Below are 17,337 nucleotides of genomic sequence, written 5' to 3' on the forward strand. Positions count from 1 at the left end.
TATTAAAATCCTCCAGGGAATATAATTGTATGACTAACCCAATCCTAATGTGTAAACATCTTGAAAGAAAATACTTATATTTAACCCAAATCCTTATGTGGAAGCTGAAAGCCACTTTTCCTTTTCTTTTTTGTTTTTTGTCTTTTTTTTTTTTATATAAAAAATAAACATTGACTAGACCATAGGATAAGAGGGGTACAACTCCACACAATTCCCACCACCAAAACTCCGTATCCCATCCCTTCCCCTGAAAGCTTTCCTGTTCTTTAACCCTCTGGGAGTATGGACTCAAGGTCATTGTGGGATGCAGAAGGCGGAAGATCTGGTCTCTGTAATTGCTTCCCCGCTGATCATGGGCGTTGACAGGTCAATCCATACTCCAAGCCTGCCCCTCTCTTTCCCTAGTGGGGTGGGGCTCTGGGGAAGCGGAGCTCCAGGACACACTGGTGTGGTTGTCTATCCAGCTAGAAATGTTCCTACTTATGACCACAGAATGTGACCTCAGATCTACAGGGATTGAGAGTTGCTTAAGCTCCTAAACTGAATATGGGCCCCAGATCACATCAAATCGATGGGGTTTACAGCCAACAATATTTATACCCCTTTCCCATATTACGGAGCTACACTCTTCCTTGATCCAGCTTTCTGGTCCTTTTCCAGCCATGACATCATCTCCCCAGACAATAACTTGAATCCACCAGCATATCAGATTTCAGGCTCAAGGAAAAAAACAAACAAAATACTAGTATAGCCATAGGATCTTTGGAATAGTACTAAAATATGACTACTATCTATCTATAAAATGGAGGACCTCCCCAACTCTTCATCTGCACTATTCCAGCCTTTAGGTCCATGACTGGTCAACAATTTGTTTGGCTTTGTATGTTAATTCTCTTGTCAGCCACCAGGTTCCAGATGCCAACTCTCCTTCTTTTCTAATGTTAGTGAAGATGCAACAGCTGCCACTTACAGATGGTCATTCAGGAAAACAAAACCTGGGGCTTATTAACTTATAATCAGCACAATTCTCTCCTCTCCTTATCCTCATCAATAAGCCAGATCTTCCACCCCATAATGATCCTAGATCCCTACTCTCAGAGTGATAAAGAATAGGAAAGCTATCCAAGAAATAAAAGGACTATGGGTTTCTGCTGGTGGGAACTGTGTAGAATTGTATCCCTTTTATCCTATGGTCTTGTCTATATTCCCATTTTATAAATAAAAATTATATAATTTAAAAAGATTGCATTGCCTCCTCTTACATTCCTTACTCCTTCTGAGGTTACACATTACCACTGTATTATTATGATATTTGTAGTTAAGTCTTTCCACCTGTCTCTAATGGTTTCCTTATGACCAACTTCTAGAAGGAAAATTCCTGGGTCAAAAGGTAAGCACATTTAAAATATACTTGTTTATTTATAGTGTTAACTCATTCTTGTGATGGAATGTATTTATGTAAGCATCGATGGGGTATGTAGGAAACTTAAAAGTAAATCTTCCTTCTCATTCTTTGCTTATCTGAAAAGAGAAAGAGAGACAGAGAGACAGACAGAGAGAGAGACAGAGAGAGACAATAGGAATCTTAGGGTGGAAAGAATCTAGTAAGTCTATTTTAGGTATATTCCTAGGGACTCATGACTTCTATAATTTTTGCCTGAGCTTGATAGCTAACATGCAGGTGGACTAAAAATTTTGTCTGTTTTTCAGTTTTCTGATCACATATCATTGTGACTTGGAGGTAGATGAGATTTAATTAAGATGAACCACTCAGTCTATTTTTTGGAAAATTATTAATGAAAAGTTGAGAGGAGGTAGAGGGAGGTTGGACCTCCAGAAAGCAGGTGAGTTCCTGAAGAGGTAAGAGATTAACTGAATGTGTGTGACTGTGAGCTGGGTCTCTTGGGAAGGCAGAATCCGCAAGAAACTTTTCCTGTGTGTCCGTTACCGTGTTCCTCAGGGAAATGGTGTTTTCAGAAGAAGAAGCATCATTGGAGATAGCATGTAATGAGCAGACATGAGGATCTGTAAATAACGCCTCGGTTGTATTCCCTCATCCTGTGCGAACCGGAGCTCAACAGAACAGTTTGATGTATTCGATTTTAAAGTCAGTCTCAAGGACCAAACCTTCCCTTCTTTCCTGCTGTTCTCTCAGGGTGGTGGAGATATAGTGGCTACCACCAACCATCCACAGGATTTTAAGCTTCCACACTTGAGGCCCCATCCAGGTGAGTCTGAGAATACAGCAGATTCTCCAGGAGTGGTCTGGAGAGAGTAGAAGCCAAGATATTGTCCATGAGTTCATCTAAAAGGTGAATGAACATACCAGCTTCAGGGCTAAGAGGCTGCCATTCTTACTTCTAAATTCCATAACGCCTTTATTTATAATAAATTTAATCTTTGTTTTTTTTTTAATCAAGTGTCTGCTGGACAAAATCATTCAATGGCCATTGATATATTAAAGAGATGTGAATGGAATCTCAGTTCCAGATGGCTGGGGCATCGATGAAAGGGGTCAGATACTTTCAGTAAAAATCAACATAGTCAAGATGTTTTTCAGTTAACGAATCATGAAATAGAGCAGTAGATTTGGAAGCATAAGCAGTGAAGTGGGAGCATATTAAAAAAAAAAAAAATCAAGACACCTGAACTTCACGACCTGAACAGAATCCTGCTTCTGGTAAATGTGTTATTTTTATTTTTTCTTTCTTTATTTTTGTCAACAGGGTTATCTCTGGGGCTCAGACATGCAAAACTGCACACTCCTGGTGGGCAATTTTTCTTTGATGTGTGTGTGTGTGTGTGTGTGTGTGTGTGTGTGTGTGTGAGAGAGAGAGAGAGAGAGAGAGACAAAGGGGGAAGAGAGGCACCACAGCACTGCTTCACCACTCATGAAGCTCCCCTCCTACAGGTGTTTCCATGTGGAGACCTGTGCATCAAACCCAGGACCCTGTGCAGGGTAATAGGTGCCCTCCATACAGCAAACCCTAACAAAGGGACTTTTCAAAGTTAAACCAATTACCAAATAATGTGATGATAACAATAACTACCCATTGTCTTTTTGACCCCTAAGACAACAGGAACCTCACATTTCCACTATAGAGCCTATATTTCCCCCAGTCCTGGAACCTTAGGGTAGGACCCACTTTCCCGCATGCCTCTCCCAATTCATATAAAATAATATTGCATCTGCCGATCGCAACCTAATCAACGCAACGGCTGCCACCTCAACATGCTTCAGCTCAGACTGTGTCCAGAGACTTTAGGTGTGGAACAACCCTTCAGCTTCATTACTCGGGTAAGACCTTTCCTTTCATAGTATACTCTAATTCCATCCCAGATGGTTCACTTCCTAACAAAGTCCCAAAACCTAGATATACACCAGGTTCCATGAAATAGAGCATATATTCACATGTATCCATAAACTAGTGCAAAATATATACCTGAAAGCAGAAGTACACTAGAGTTTGCAGTGAGTACCCCCCTAACACTTCCTCTCCATTATTCCAAGCTTTGGGTCCATGATTGCTCAACAATTTGTTTGGCTTTGTATGTTAACTCTCTTTTCAGCCACCAGGTTCCAAATGCCATCAGGATGCCGGCCAGGCTTCCCTGGACTGAAGACCCCACCAATGAGTCCTGGAGCTCTGCTTCCACAGAGACCCACCCTACTAGGAAAAGAGAGAGGCAGACTGGGAGTATGGGCTGACCAGTCAACGTCCATGTTCAGCGGGGAAGCAATAACATAAGCCAGACCTTCCACCTTCTGCAACCTACAAAGACCCTGGGTCCATGCTCCCAGAGGGATAGAGAATGGGAAAGCTATCAGGGGAGGGGATGGAATATGGAGATTGGGTGGTGGGAATTGTGTGGAGTTGTACCCCTACCCTATGGTTTTGTTAATGTCTCCTTTCTTAAATAAAAAATTTAAAAAAAAATAGGTGCCCTCCATTGGGTGGGTGAGTCATTTGCTGCCCCCCTTAAGGGTCACTTTTAAGGCTAGTGTTAACATGAAACAATGCGTTCAGTATGCAAATAGGGGCATGCTAATGAGATTCCCTATCTATCTTGTAAAAAACAAATGTATGGGACCCTCTGCATGTTATAAAATTCAAAGCCTCTGAGGAGGGTGGGCAGAACTGTCTTCACTGTTCGGGTGCGTCTTTTCACATTAGAATGAGTCCGTAAGCTTTCCAAGTTCAGACAGCATCTGACATCAACACTCAGATACTCAGCTTTTCTTTCACTGTCCTGTGATTCAATTCCTCACTCTTGCAATTCTGTTTTCTGTTATAAAATGTGTATTTCTTCTGTTAGTTCGCTTTCCCCCAGGAAACGCTGGGTCAATAAGGCCTTCACACCTGTAGACATCTCACTCCTTTCTCTGAAGGCTGGGTTGGTTTTGACTGCTCTCTTTGTTTTTCTGGGCCTCCAGGGCATCAGTTGGGGCTGGAAGATACCAGGCCATTGAACTTTCTTCCCTGTCCCAGTTCCTCTTAGACCAGCAGTGCTCAAAAGACATGACCCTGTGTACCCACACCTCTCCATGCTCCCAGGTCTGTTTTTAAAGCTTTTCAGATTTGTCTCAGTAGAGGACACTTTAATCTGTGAAGCCCAAAGTTTACTTGTCTACAGTATATTTACTCCACTACACCCTGTGTAGAGTTTTGTTTTTGTTTTTTTCTCTTCTGTGGTGGAGATCATCTGATTCTGAAAGATTTACTTGTATAGTTTATAGACTGAGGCACATCATTTATTTAAGAAAAATTTTAATGAATGTGTCTAGGTCTGTAAAGAACCTGACGGTAACATGATCTTAATTCTCTCATCGTTTTTCCCCTGGTGTGTGTGTGTGTGTGTGTGTGTGTGTGTGTGTGTGTGTGTGTGTGTGTGTGTGTTCAAGGAACCTGATGATGTTCAGACCCTCAAGCCTAGCTCTGATTCTCATAAATGTGACCATTTAAAACAATCAAACAGGGGCTGGGTAGTGGCTCCGTGATGTACATGGCGGTCACCCCCATGCTGAACCCCTTCATCTACAGCCTCTGGAATAAGGACATCAAGGGGACTCTGAGAAGGCTGGTTATGACTACAGCTATGAAGGGACTGGAAGAAGTTCCAGTGATCTGAGAACTGAAAACCTTGTTGTCAGGCTGAGTATACAGTACAATGGTTCTGCAAAATACCTTTTAGCCCTGGTATTTCTGCAATCCCAAAATACCTTTTAGCCCTGGTATTTCTTTTACCCAGGTATTTCTGCAAAATACCTGATAACAGTGCGCTTATTTATTATATCTCTCTCAATCTATCATCTATCTATCATCTGTGTAGCTATAGAGCTATCTATATCATCTAGCTGTCAATAATCTATCAATCTCTATCTATCGTCTCTATATCATTCTACCATTTCTCATCTACTTTTCAAATGAAGAAATGACGTAGTTTAACAATTACAAAATTTCCTTGTTTAAGTCTTGTGCCCTCTATTAATGTAATTTCCATCTTTTGAAATTAAATTTGCTGTATACTTTGAAAAAAACACTAATATTATTATCTGGGAGGTGGCCCAGTGGATAAAGCATTGCACTCTCAAGCATGAGGTCCTGAGTTTGATCCCCAGCAGTACATGTACCAGAGTGATGTCTGGTCTTTCTCTTTCTCTTCTCTTACCTTTCTCATTTACATAGATATACAAATAAAAATATTTTAAAGAACATGGATATTAGAAATTAAGTAAGAATTTATAAGATGCGAAGTTAACCAAGAAATGGTTCCACACCATGCCCACTATCAAAATTATTCTGTTCTCATGTGAGCTCAGACCTACAGGGATGCAGAGGTCACATAAGCTCCTAAGCTGAATATGGGCCCCAGATCAAATCAAGGAAGTCTACAGTCAACAATATCTATACGCCTTTCCCATATTTTGGAGCTACTCTCTTCCCTGATCCAGCCTTCTAGCCCTATTTCCAGCTATGACATCATCTCCTCAGACAATAACTTGGATCCACCAGCATATCAGAGGTCAGGCTCAGGAAAAAAACAGTATAGTCATTGGCCCTTTGGAATATAACTAAAATAGGCCTATTAACTATATTGAAAATGGAGACCCCAAATCCTCATCTTCAGAAGACTTTAGGTTCATGATTAGTCAATAATTTGTTTGGCTTTATGTGTTAACTCTTCTATCAGCCACCAGGTTCCAGATGCTAACATGATGCCAACCTAACTTCCCTAGGAAGACAACCCCACCAATGTGTCCTGGAGCCCCACTTCCCAGTGCCCTGCCCAACTAAGGAAAGAGAGAGGCAGGCTGGGAGTATGGATTGACCAACCAATGTCCATATTCAACAGGGAAGTAATTACAGAGGCCAGTCCTCCCACCTTCTGCATCCCACAATGACCCTGGGTCCATACTCTCAGAGGGTTAAAGAATAGGAAAGCTATCAGGGGAGGGGATGGGATACAGAGTTCTAGTGGTAGAAATTGTGTGGAGTTGTACCTCTCTTATCCTATGGTTTTGTCAGTGTTTACTTTTCATAAATAAGGGTTTTTTAAAAATAAATAAAGGCCAGAAAATTTTAAAAAATAAAATTGTTCTGTTGCCCTCACCCCACCCAAATATAACTACCATTGTCATGATAATGTCTTAGAGATAGTGTGGATACCTTTATTTTATTTTTGCTTGCTTGTTCTAAGTTTAACTGATATTATGACACATTCTGTTGTGCTATGTCAAATTAATCTTTGTTGCTCATTGTTCTTTCTCAAATACTCTTGTTAATGAAAAATAATCAGAAATTCATATTTACTTGTTGGGTAATAAGAATTTCCCAGAAATTTTCCTCAGAATGATTGCAACATGTAAATGTAGGTCATGCCTAGAACTGATCAAAGTGAAAACAGAAAAGTGAAAGGCAACAGTGGAAAAAGGTGTGGGTTTTGTTTGGGTTTTTATGCCTTTATTGGGTGGATTAATGATGTTTCAATTACTTTTTTCTTTATTGGGGGATTAATGTTTTACAATCGACAGTAAGTACAGTAGTTTGTGTTGGGAAATTGTGCAGATGTGGTCACATCCACCATGTTGTCCCCTCAGGGTATTGTCAATTCCCTAGAGAGAAACCCTATTCCTGGAGTGCCTTGTTTCCTAGCCAATCCTGTCCTGACTCATCACTTCTGGTTTTTGCCCTATAAAGCCCTCCTGCTTCCGTCTCCCTCCTCTCTCTCTCTCTCTCTCTCTCTCTCTCTCTCTCGCCCTCTTTTCAGCTTGGTGACATGACGCAGGGAAGGGTTGTTGCACATAGCAGGAGGCGGCCATTTTGCTAGCTCCACGTGGCCAGAACCGCTGAGCTCTCACCCAACTCTGAGGTGCCCGCTTGAATAAAGTTTTGTGTTCCCTCTCCGCTCCGGATCTCCTCTCTCTCCTCTGCATCGCAGCCCAACAGTTTGTACATGTAAAACATTTCTCAGTTTTCAGTACAACAATCCATCATCCTGTAGGTCCTCCTCTGCCATCATGTTCCAGGACCTGAACCATTCCCCCCACCACTTTGGTGCAATACACCAAACCCATTCAAAGTTCTGCTTGAGTTTTCTTAATTTTCAACTTCATTTTTATTATTATTATTAGTGGTTTAATAATGATAGACAAGATTTTGGGCTAAGAGGGGTACAACTCCACACAATTCCCACCACCAGATCTCTGTATCCCATCCCCCTCCCTGATAGCTTTCCTATTCTTTATCCCTCTGGGAGTATGGACCTAAGGTCATTGTGGGATGCAGAAGGTGGAAGGTCTGGTTTCTGTAATTGCTTCCTCGCTGAACATGGGCGTTAACAGGTCGATCCATACTCCCAGCCTGCCTCTCTCTTTCCCTAGTAGGGTGGGGCTCTGGGAAAGCAGAGCTCCAGGACACATTGGTGGGGTTGTCTGTCCAGGGAAATCTGGTCGGCATCCTGCTTCTCTATATTCTTTATCCCTTTGAGTATGTAGACCAAAGATTCTATGGGGTGCAGAAGGTGGGCGATCTGGCTTCTGTAATAGCTTCTCTGCTGGACTTGGTTATTGAGAGGTTGATCCATACCCCGAGCTCATTTTTACCCTTCCCTAGTTGGGTAGGGCTCTGGGAAAGTGGGTTTTTCAGGACAAGTTGGTGAGGTCATCTGCCCAGAGAAGGCAGGTTGGCTTTATGGTAGCATTTTCAACTTCTGTTTGTGAGTGACATCATTCTATATTCGTCATTCCTTTTCTGAATTATCTCACTTAACATGGTGCAGAAGGTACAAGGTCCAGCTTCTGTAATGGCTTCTCTACTGGACATGGGCATTGACACATGGATTTATACCCCCAGTCTGTCTCTATCTTTTCTTAGTGGGGTAGGGTTCTGGAGAGGTGGGGTCCCAGGAGACATTGGTGAGGTTATATTTCTAAAGGAACACCAGGAGATCTCTATGTTCCTTTGATAGATCCTTGACTTCCTGAATGTTTCCCAAGTAACTCATCATTTTTTATGTAATGACAAAGAGCTGTCCTTTGGTGACTCCATGTAAAATGTTTGAGAATTATAAGGGGTATATTTACATATTGTATTTTGCTACAATCAGAATGGTACTGGAGGGAAGGGTGTTGAGTCTTACTCTATTCACTGACAGTAGCTAGAAAATAAAGTAAATAAATAAAGAGCAATACAGGATAAAACTTCAGTGGACTGTCGTCTATTGCTGAAGATTTGTATGTTCAGCAATGGGAAGGGAGTCATAGGGGAGCATGGGGACCTAAGACCACCTGGTGCTGGGTGTTATATGCAACTCTGCCTTTGTGATTTACATATGTATGTTTATTTGTGAAAATGCATGGTTTACATTAGATAGAGTTGTTTGTATATGTATCAAATTTCTCAGTTTTCTGAAAAGCACTCTCACCACCAACAACCTAGGTCCTCCTTCACAATCAGTCATGCACCAGGACCTGAAAGACTCCACCCCAGAATCCTTTACTTTCCTGTAATATTACAGTCTTATCAACTACCATTAAATTACTAACTAAATGAAAAAAAAACTGTGTTGTCATTATCATTGTGGTATTTCTCAACTATATAATTGGAAATGAGCATTTTCAATGCAAGATATGGAAATTCTGACATAATTCTGAATTCCAGTGCTGGAGAAATTCCTGGGAACACATACATTTTGACAAAGGAGGCGTTCTGTCCATTCTCTGCACCCTGTAGCGATTGAATGGTAGTTAGTTAAATGGGTTGAACAGAAAAACTGATTTAAAGAAATGGACATTCTAGAGAATGATCAGAGGAGGTAAGGTTCACTTGTGTGATCTGTTGAAAACATTTCACATCTGTAGTCTGAGGGGTTGGATTCTATAATCAACGTATTGGGTTAGTTAAAGACTACTGGTCTTATTACATAGAGACAGCCAGAAATTGAGATGGAAGGGGGAAATAAAGAGGGAGAGAGAGTAAGAACAGGAAATCTGTCAGGGAAGGGGATGGAATACAAAGTTCTGGTGGTGGGAACTGTGTAGAGTTGGACCCCTCTTAAATAAAAATTTAAAGAAAAAAACAGGGAGAGAGACAGAATGATACCTACAGACCTGCTCACCACTGGCAAATATTTCCACCTGCAGGTGAGGAGTATAGGCTTGAAACCAGGTCCTTTGCATGGTACTACATTCCCTCAACAAGATATGCCCTGCTATTGGTCTTTATGTGTTTTTACAAAGAGTCTTCTCAGAGCCCTCTTGATGTCTTTATTCCTGAGGCTGTAGATGAAGGGATTCAGCATGGGAGTGACCATAGTGTACATCACTGAGGCTACTGTACTTGAGTGTGAGCTCTGGGTACCAGAAGAACCCAGATAAACTCCTAGGGCTGTGGAATAAAATAATGAGACCACAGAGAGGTGAGAGGCACAGGTGGAAAAGGCTTTATACTTCCCCTGAGCTGAAGAGATTCTATTGATGGAGGATATAATCTTGGAATAAGAGTAGAGGATCCCAGACAGAGGACCACCAGCCAGCAGCCCTGCCGAGCAAACCATCACCAAGTCAATGGCAAAAGTATCAGAACAGGCAAGATGGACCACCTGCTTGAGTTCACAAAAAAAATGGGGGATTTTCAGGTCTGTACAAAAAGACAGTTGCCACACCAGTAAGCTTTCCAACAGAGAATTCAGGACACTTATGAGCCAGGACCCAAGAACCAGCAGTCCACAGAGCTGGGGATTCATGGTGACCATGTAGTGTAGTGGGTGACAGATGGCCACATAGCGGTCATAGGCCATCACAGTCAGCAGGAAGTTATCCAGTCCTACAAAGAGTGTGAAAAAGTACATCTGGATGATGCAGCCCGAGTAGGTGATGGCTTTGTTCTGTGTCCAGATGTCGTGCAGCATATTGGGGATGGTGGTGGAGGTGAGGCAGATGTCCACCAAGGACAGGTTGGAGAGGAAGAAGTACATGGGGGTATGGAGGTGAGAGTCTGAGCTGACAGCCAGGATGAGGAGAAGGTTTCCCAACACAGTGAGCATGTACATGGAGAGGAAGATACCAAATATCAAAGGCTGAAGCTCTGGGTCCTCTATCAAGCCCAGGAGAAGAAAATCTGAAATAAGTGTATCATTCTCTGGTTCCATGTTGTGGAGGTAACTGCTAGAGAAGAAATCATCTATCAAGATTATTTTTCTCTAAAATGATTCTTATGAAGACTGTAGAAACTCTACAACACGTGCTACAGATTCAATATCATCTATGTGTTGTATTTAAGACCTGGATATTATTACCATGTTCTCTCCCAGCTCAAGAATCATGTCTAAGGAAGTATGTGAATTATCAAGAAAGTTCAAAGTCTTCCACTTTCAATGACATGAATGGGCCTTAGAGAGGATTAAGATGACAAAATCAGTAAGAAATACACCAACAGCAGATGGTTTCACTCTGATTGTACTGAGAGAGAAATAATGTAAAAATGAGTCATAACACAAAAATAAATCACTCAACTAGAAGATGGATTTGTGTTTAGTAGAAAAAGGTAGGAGGAAGGGTAGTTAAATCAACTAAGATGGATCAACTGTAGGGCAAAAATAGAACCAGAATTGCACTGGTGGTCTTAACATATGAAAACAGAGTATACAACCCTGGCTCCCCACCTGCAGGGGAGTCGCTTCACAGGCGGTGAAGCAGGTCTGCAGGTGTCTATCTTTCTCTCCCCCTCTGTCTTCCCCTCCTCTCTCTGTTTCTCTCTGTCCTATCTAACAACGACGACAATAATAACTACAACAATAAAACAACAAGGGCAACAAAAGGGAATAAATAAATAAAATAAAATATTAAAAAAAGAAAATAGAGTATACAGATATGGCCAATGAAACACAGACATATTAATGTCCTTTGTTTCCTCAACAGAATTAAACATGAAGAGACGATATGCAAATCCCTGGTAGATAGAGATGAAAGATGGAATTCCTACTGAACATGACCATTTCATTATCTTCAAACAATAAAATATAATTGAAACTTTCTAATGTGGACTAACCCAAATGGCCAACAAAAATTTGGCAAGTTGGGGGTCTATGTACACAATGGAGTACTACTCAGACATAAGATATTATTTGCAGGATATGGATGGAAGTTAAAACCAACTGGCATACTTTAACGATGACTCTTTAGTCACTATCAGGCCTCCACCTCAGCTGGGGCCCTATTTGGGGGGTCCTGAGATTCCCAAACAGACTTGATGGGCCTAGACCTCGAATAAATCCCTCTCTTGATTGTTACAGGTCATCTATATCAGGAACAACAAAAAAGACCCCTTTGCGGGCCCCTCATAGGACCTTGCCCTCAACTTGGATCAACAATGGTAGAGAATGTTCCATCCTCTGAAGGGAAGATGGACAACATACCCTATGCTACACCTGAGGAAGTTGGGACAATATTGGGGCAGCTTGGAATGTTCCTATCCATGACCACAGAATGTGAGCTCAGATCTACAGGGATGCAGATGTTACATAGGCTCCTAAGCTGAATATGGGCCCCAGATCACATCGATGGGGTTTATAGTCAACAATATTTATACCCCTTTCATATATTAGGGAGCTACTCTCTTCCCTGATCCAGCTTTCTGATCTTTCTTCCAGCCATGACATTATCTCCCCAGAAAATTACTTGGGTCCACCTGCATTTCAGATTTCAGGCTAAGGGGGGAGGGGAAACTAGTACAGCCACAGCCCCTTTGAAATATAACTAAAATATGCCTACTATCTATCTATAAAATGGAGGGCCCCCAACTCTTCATCTGCATTATTCCAGCCTTTAGATCCATGATTATTCAACAATTTGTTTGGCTTTGTATGTTAACTCTCTTTTCAGCCACCAGGTTCCAAATGCTAGCATCATGACAACCAGACTTTCCTGGACAGACAACCCCACCAATGTATCCTGGAGCTCCGCTTCCCCAGAGCCCTGCCCCACTAGAAAAGAGAGAGACAGGCTGGGAGTATGGATTGACCTGTCAACATCCATGTTCAGAGGGAAAGCAATTACAGAAACCAGACCTTCCACCTTCTGCATCCCACAATGACCTTGGGTCCATACTCCCAGAGGGTTAAAGAGTAGGAAAGCTATCGGGGGTGGGGATGGGATACAGAGTTCTGGTGGTGGGAATTTTGTGAAGTTGTACTCCTCTTATCCTATAGCTTAGTCAATGTTTCCTTTTTATAAATAAAAAAAAAAATTTTAAAAGGGGGGGCTTAAAAGTTGTTTGGTCCATAGTCCCAGACAGAGAAATTTCAGGAGGTCAGTTTAAAGAAAATAGCACCCTCCCCTGCACCCTGCAGGAAACCAGAAAAAGGCCCAGAGGCAGTGTCAGAAGCCCACTGTGTCTGCATAACCGTCACAGGCTCTCTCCCTATCTGATTTCAAAGGTCACAACATGCAGGTGGAGCAGACATGACACCTGGAGACAAAGGCTGAAGCATATCCCCTGAGCTCTCATCATTTGTCTGAGGAATCTGGAGCGACACCACCTAGCCACCTCAAGAGTAGAGATTGTCAGGTATGCCCATGACTAGAACTGTGGCAGAGGGTTGATTGATGAGATCATATCACATTAGAAGGAACAGGAAGATCAAAGATGCTTTCAAGTCAACACAATTTAGGAACAATTGTTAAAGCACAAAGGACTTTCAAGGTGTGGGACACATCAAGAATGTGCTAAAAACCTTAATGACAATAGTCTTGGTCATTAGGTGCAATTCTCTGATGCCTCAAGAAATATTCTGGTCAGCTGCCAGTCTAACTCTCTGACATTTGTCATACATCTGCCTTAAGGGGAAGGGAGCTTGTGGGACCATGTGTAAGCTTGATAGAGCTAAGGGAAAACTCCCCCCATCCTTGGATGGAGGTCTGGGAAAGACACCCCGTTGTTGGCCTCTCTCACAGAGATGAGCAAAGGGGACTCAGTTTCCCCTATTCAGACTCTCAAGCCCACAGAGATCTCACTGCTTCTCCCCACTAACTGCTGGCCACATGGCTGCCTGATTTAAGAGTTCACATAATCACCTCACTTTTGATCACTAAAGAGAACATACTCCATCAAACACCTCCCTGACATCAGTCAGTGAAGCCCAAGAACATTATTTCCTTATATCCTTTGAAATGATGATTTACATCAAGCTTGTTTATCTTCTCTCTATCTTACCCTGCTGGCTTAACCCCTATGCTTCTCTCAAATGCCTTCAGATAATTAACCTGTTTGCATCATGGAGAATAATTGTCTTGACCTTTATGTATCACATCAATTCCTGTCATACCAGCCCCCTACCATAGGGGCAAGCTGACCTTTAAGAAACCTGTAATTTCTGACATATTTGAAAAATGTTCTTTGGTTCTCTATTTAAATCCATGCCCACTTGCCAATAAATGAGAGTGTTCCAATTCTCCCCGGTGTCTCTTGTCTATTTCGTTGAGTCCCTTGAACTAGTGAGAGAGAACCAGTAAGCTTACCTTCCTTGCTGAGAGTCACCCTGAGGGAGTGCCAGAAGGAGCTGTGACAAATAGAGAGGCTATAACCTTACTTACTGGGTACCTGTCAACAATAACCAGACAAGTACTGTAAACATGGAGGTTTTGGATGAGACCAGTAGAATTTCTACTAACGATATATACAAGGAAACTTGGGATCAGAAAAGTTCTTCAGCATGTAAAGGGGCACATTTTATTCTGGGTTCTTGTCCTATAAGAAAGTTCTCTTGGGGGCTGGGTGGTAGGGCAACCGGTTAAGTGCACATGGCATGAAGCACAAGGACCAGCATAAGGATCCCATGTGGAGCCCCCGGCTCCCCACCTGCTGGGGGAGGGTCACTTCACAAGCGGTGAAGCAGGTCTGTAGGTGTCTATCTTTCTCTCCCCCTCTCTGTCTTTCCCTCCTCTCTCCATTTCTCTCTGTCCTATCCAATGATAGCAGTAACAACAATAATAACAACAACAACAATGATAAACAACAAGGGCAACAAAAGGGAAAAATTAGCCTCCAGGAGGAGTGGATTCATAGTGCAGTCACCGAGCCCAAACCCCAGCGACAACACTGGAGGCAAAAAAGAAAGAAAAAGAAAGAAAGAAAGAAAGAAAGTTCTCTTCAGATTCACTCCAGAGATGTCATCTATTCTCTGAAAAATGATCCCTGTTCTTCATGAGAATTGTCTGGGGATATTATATCACACAATGACACTGGTGGTTATGCAAGGACTTGTCCACAATCAAGTAAAATCCGAATTTTCTGCACAATGTGTTGGCTTCATTTACAGAGAGAGACTATCAATGAACCTTATGCCAGTGGTGAGCGGGAGGGTGGACATGCGGCTTCCTGGGCCAGCAGGGTGGCGGGGGTGGGGGTGGGTGGGTGGTACGGTACACAGACTTTTGGTGATGGGAATGGTGTTTATGTACACACCTATTAAATTATAGTCATATAAATCACTAATTAATATGAGAGGGGGGAAAATTGATTGTATGTCTAACAAAGGGACTTTTCAAAGTTAACCCAATTACCAAATAATGTGATGATAACAGTAACTATCCATTGTAACAAGTGCGCTCAACCATGTGTGCCACCATCTGGCCCCCAAACACCCAGTCAAATTTTGTATTACCTTTATTTATTTATTGGATAGAGACTGCCAGAAATCAAGAGGGAAGGGTGTGTTAGAGAGGGACAGAGACAGAGAGACACCTGCAGCACTTATGAATCTTTCCCCCTGCAGATGGGGACTGATGTTCTCAAACCTGGGTCCTTGCACATTGTAACATGTGCACTCAACCAGGTGTGCCTCCGTCTGGCCTCTCTCTCAGTTATTTTAAATAAATGACGCATTAGTTCTTTAGCTAAAGAAACCAAGCAAACATGGCTTATGTGTTGGTTACTCTGGCTTGGTTCTTAGACCACCTCAGGGACAATTCCCCAACTCCATTTGCCTCTGAGCCTTCCTCTTAGAACCTTCTGGATTCTCAGACTCACCTGGATGGATGGTTGAAAGGAAGGTCTTCAGGTGGGAGTCTTAATTCTTCTCTAGTTGGCTAAGGATAGAGACTAAAGGTCTTTGCACAAAGAAGACAGAAGGAATCAGGGACTGGCTCCCTCATTCCTGAGCTGCACGTAGGCGAGTAAAGCAACCCTAGCACATTCTGTTCCCTCAACATTGCGGAAACGGAATGACTATGACAGGGCAGGTGTTTAGAGTGACCTGGCTCTGCTCATTAGGGATCTTTTCTCTCCTGTTATTTCAGCCTCTGAGGTCATGCTTTCCCTTTGGGAACCAGTTCTGGACAAAAAATACATATGTATATATATTTCTTTTTCTTAATGATTCTTTGATCCCAGGAGAGTAATTAGAAAGTCAAGTGAAGCCAGCTGTAATTACTGCGTCTGTATGAACGTGATGTCTTGTAAGCGATTCACATGTACCAGGCCCAGAGTTCAACTCCTCCAATTGTTTATGCTGGAGCAATGCTCTGATTCACACACACACACACACACACACACACACACACACACACACACACACACACACACACCAACAAACCACTACTTTGTCTTCATCCTAGATTAAATGTCTTCATACTTTAAGAATCAGGAAGCATCCAAGACCCCCTGGATACTGAAAAAAACGCTTCTTGTCTCCATGAGGGAGACTTGTGTGTGTGTGTGTGTGTGTGTGTGTGTGTGTGTGTATGCTTGCACCAAGCTCTTATTTCTCAACTTCTTTTTTATTATTATCAGTGATTTTAATAATGATCGACAAGATTGCGGGATAAGAGGGGTACAACTCACACAGTTCCCACCACCAGGGTGCCATGTCCCATCCCCATGAGGGAGAATTGTCATGTAGCATCCATTTTGCTTGAATGAGACAACCTCATCTTGACCTGTCTGCAGAGCAGTAAGCACTGAATATGGACCCCGTCATTTCTTTTTTTTTTTTTGCTGGTGGTGATGGATAATGCCTGGAAAAAATTGATAGAGGTGAGGAAGTAAGAGAAGGGGAGAGAAAGAGACAGAGGGCTGAGCGGTAATGCACTCGGTTAAGCATACATAGTACTCAGTGCAAGGACCAGTGTAAGGATCTGGGTTGGATCCTCTGGCTCCCCACCTGCAGGGTGAAATAGGTCTGCAGGTGTTTTTTCTTCCTCTCTCTCCCTTTATTTCTCTCCCCCCCCTTGCCTCTCTCTATTTCTGTCTGTTTTATCCAATAAAATAAAAGAGGAAAAAAAAAGTCACTGAGAGCTGTGCATTTGTAGTAGCCTAAACAGAGCCCTGGACACATAATTAATTTAACTAGAAAAAGAAATGGCAGAGGACCTAGTCGGGGTTGTATTGTTATGTGGAAAACTGAAAAATGTTGTGCATGTACAAACTAGTGTATTTATTGTTAAATACAAACCATTAATTCCCCAATTAAAAAAAATAAATTAAAGTGAGTCAGGTAGTAGTGAGGCAGGTTAAGCGCACATGGCACAAAGCACAGGGACAGAAGTAAGGATCCCAGTTTGAGCCCCCAGCTCCCTACCTACAGGGGGATCGCTTCACAAGTGGTGAAGCAGGTCTGCAGGTGTCTATCTTTCTCTTCCCCTCTCTGTCTTCTCTTCCTCTCTCCATTTCTCTCTGTCCTACTCAACAACAACATCAATAACTACAACAATGTTAAACAACAAGGGCAACAAAAGGGAAAATAAATAAATAAATCAAACTAAGATGAGTTAGGGATATATACTAATAACAATTAATACTGCATCTGCATCCCAAAAAGATTTGGTCCATACCTCCAGAG

General features: G+C 42.3%; 2 protein-coding genes across 2 annotated transcripts in view; one reads left to right on the forward strand and one right to left on the reverse strand.

Moving 5' to 3' along the window:
* LOC132535528 (zinc finger protein 678-like) overlaps positions 1-17,337 on the forward strand; it is a 307,284-nt gene that overhangs the window by 69,221 nt on the left and 220,726 nt on the right. The window lies entirely within an intron of this gene.
* On the reverse strand, positions 9,712-10,671 carry LOC103116139 (olfactory receptor 7A17-like). Its single transcript, XM_007526002.3, has one exon. It carries the CDS (start codon positions 10,648-10,650, stop codon positions 9,712-9,714), a length of 939 nt encoding a protein of 312 aa, XP_007526064.1. The 5' UTR covers positions 10,651-10,671.

Source organism: Erinaceus europaeus, chromosome 23, assembly GCF_950295315.1.
Source record: "Erinaceus europaeus chromosome 23, mEriEur2.1, whole genome shotgun sequence".
Taxonomy (NCBI): Eukaryota; Metazoa; Chordata; class Mammalia; order Eulipotyphla; family Erinaceidae; genus Erinaceus; species Erinaceus europaeus.

Coding starts and splice junctions, on each gene's coding strand:
- LOC103116139 (XM_007526002.3), bottom strand. CDS start 10,650: ATGGAACCAGAGAATGATACACTTATTTCAGATTTTCTTCTCCTGGGC.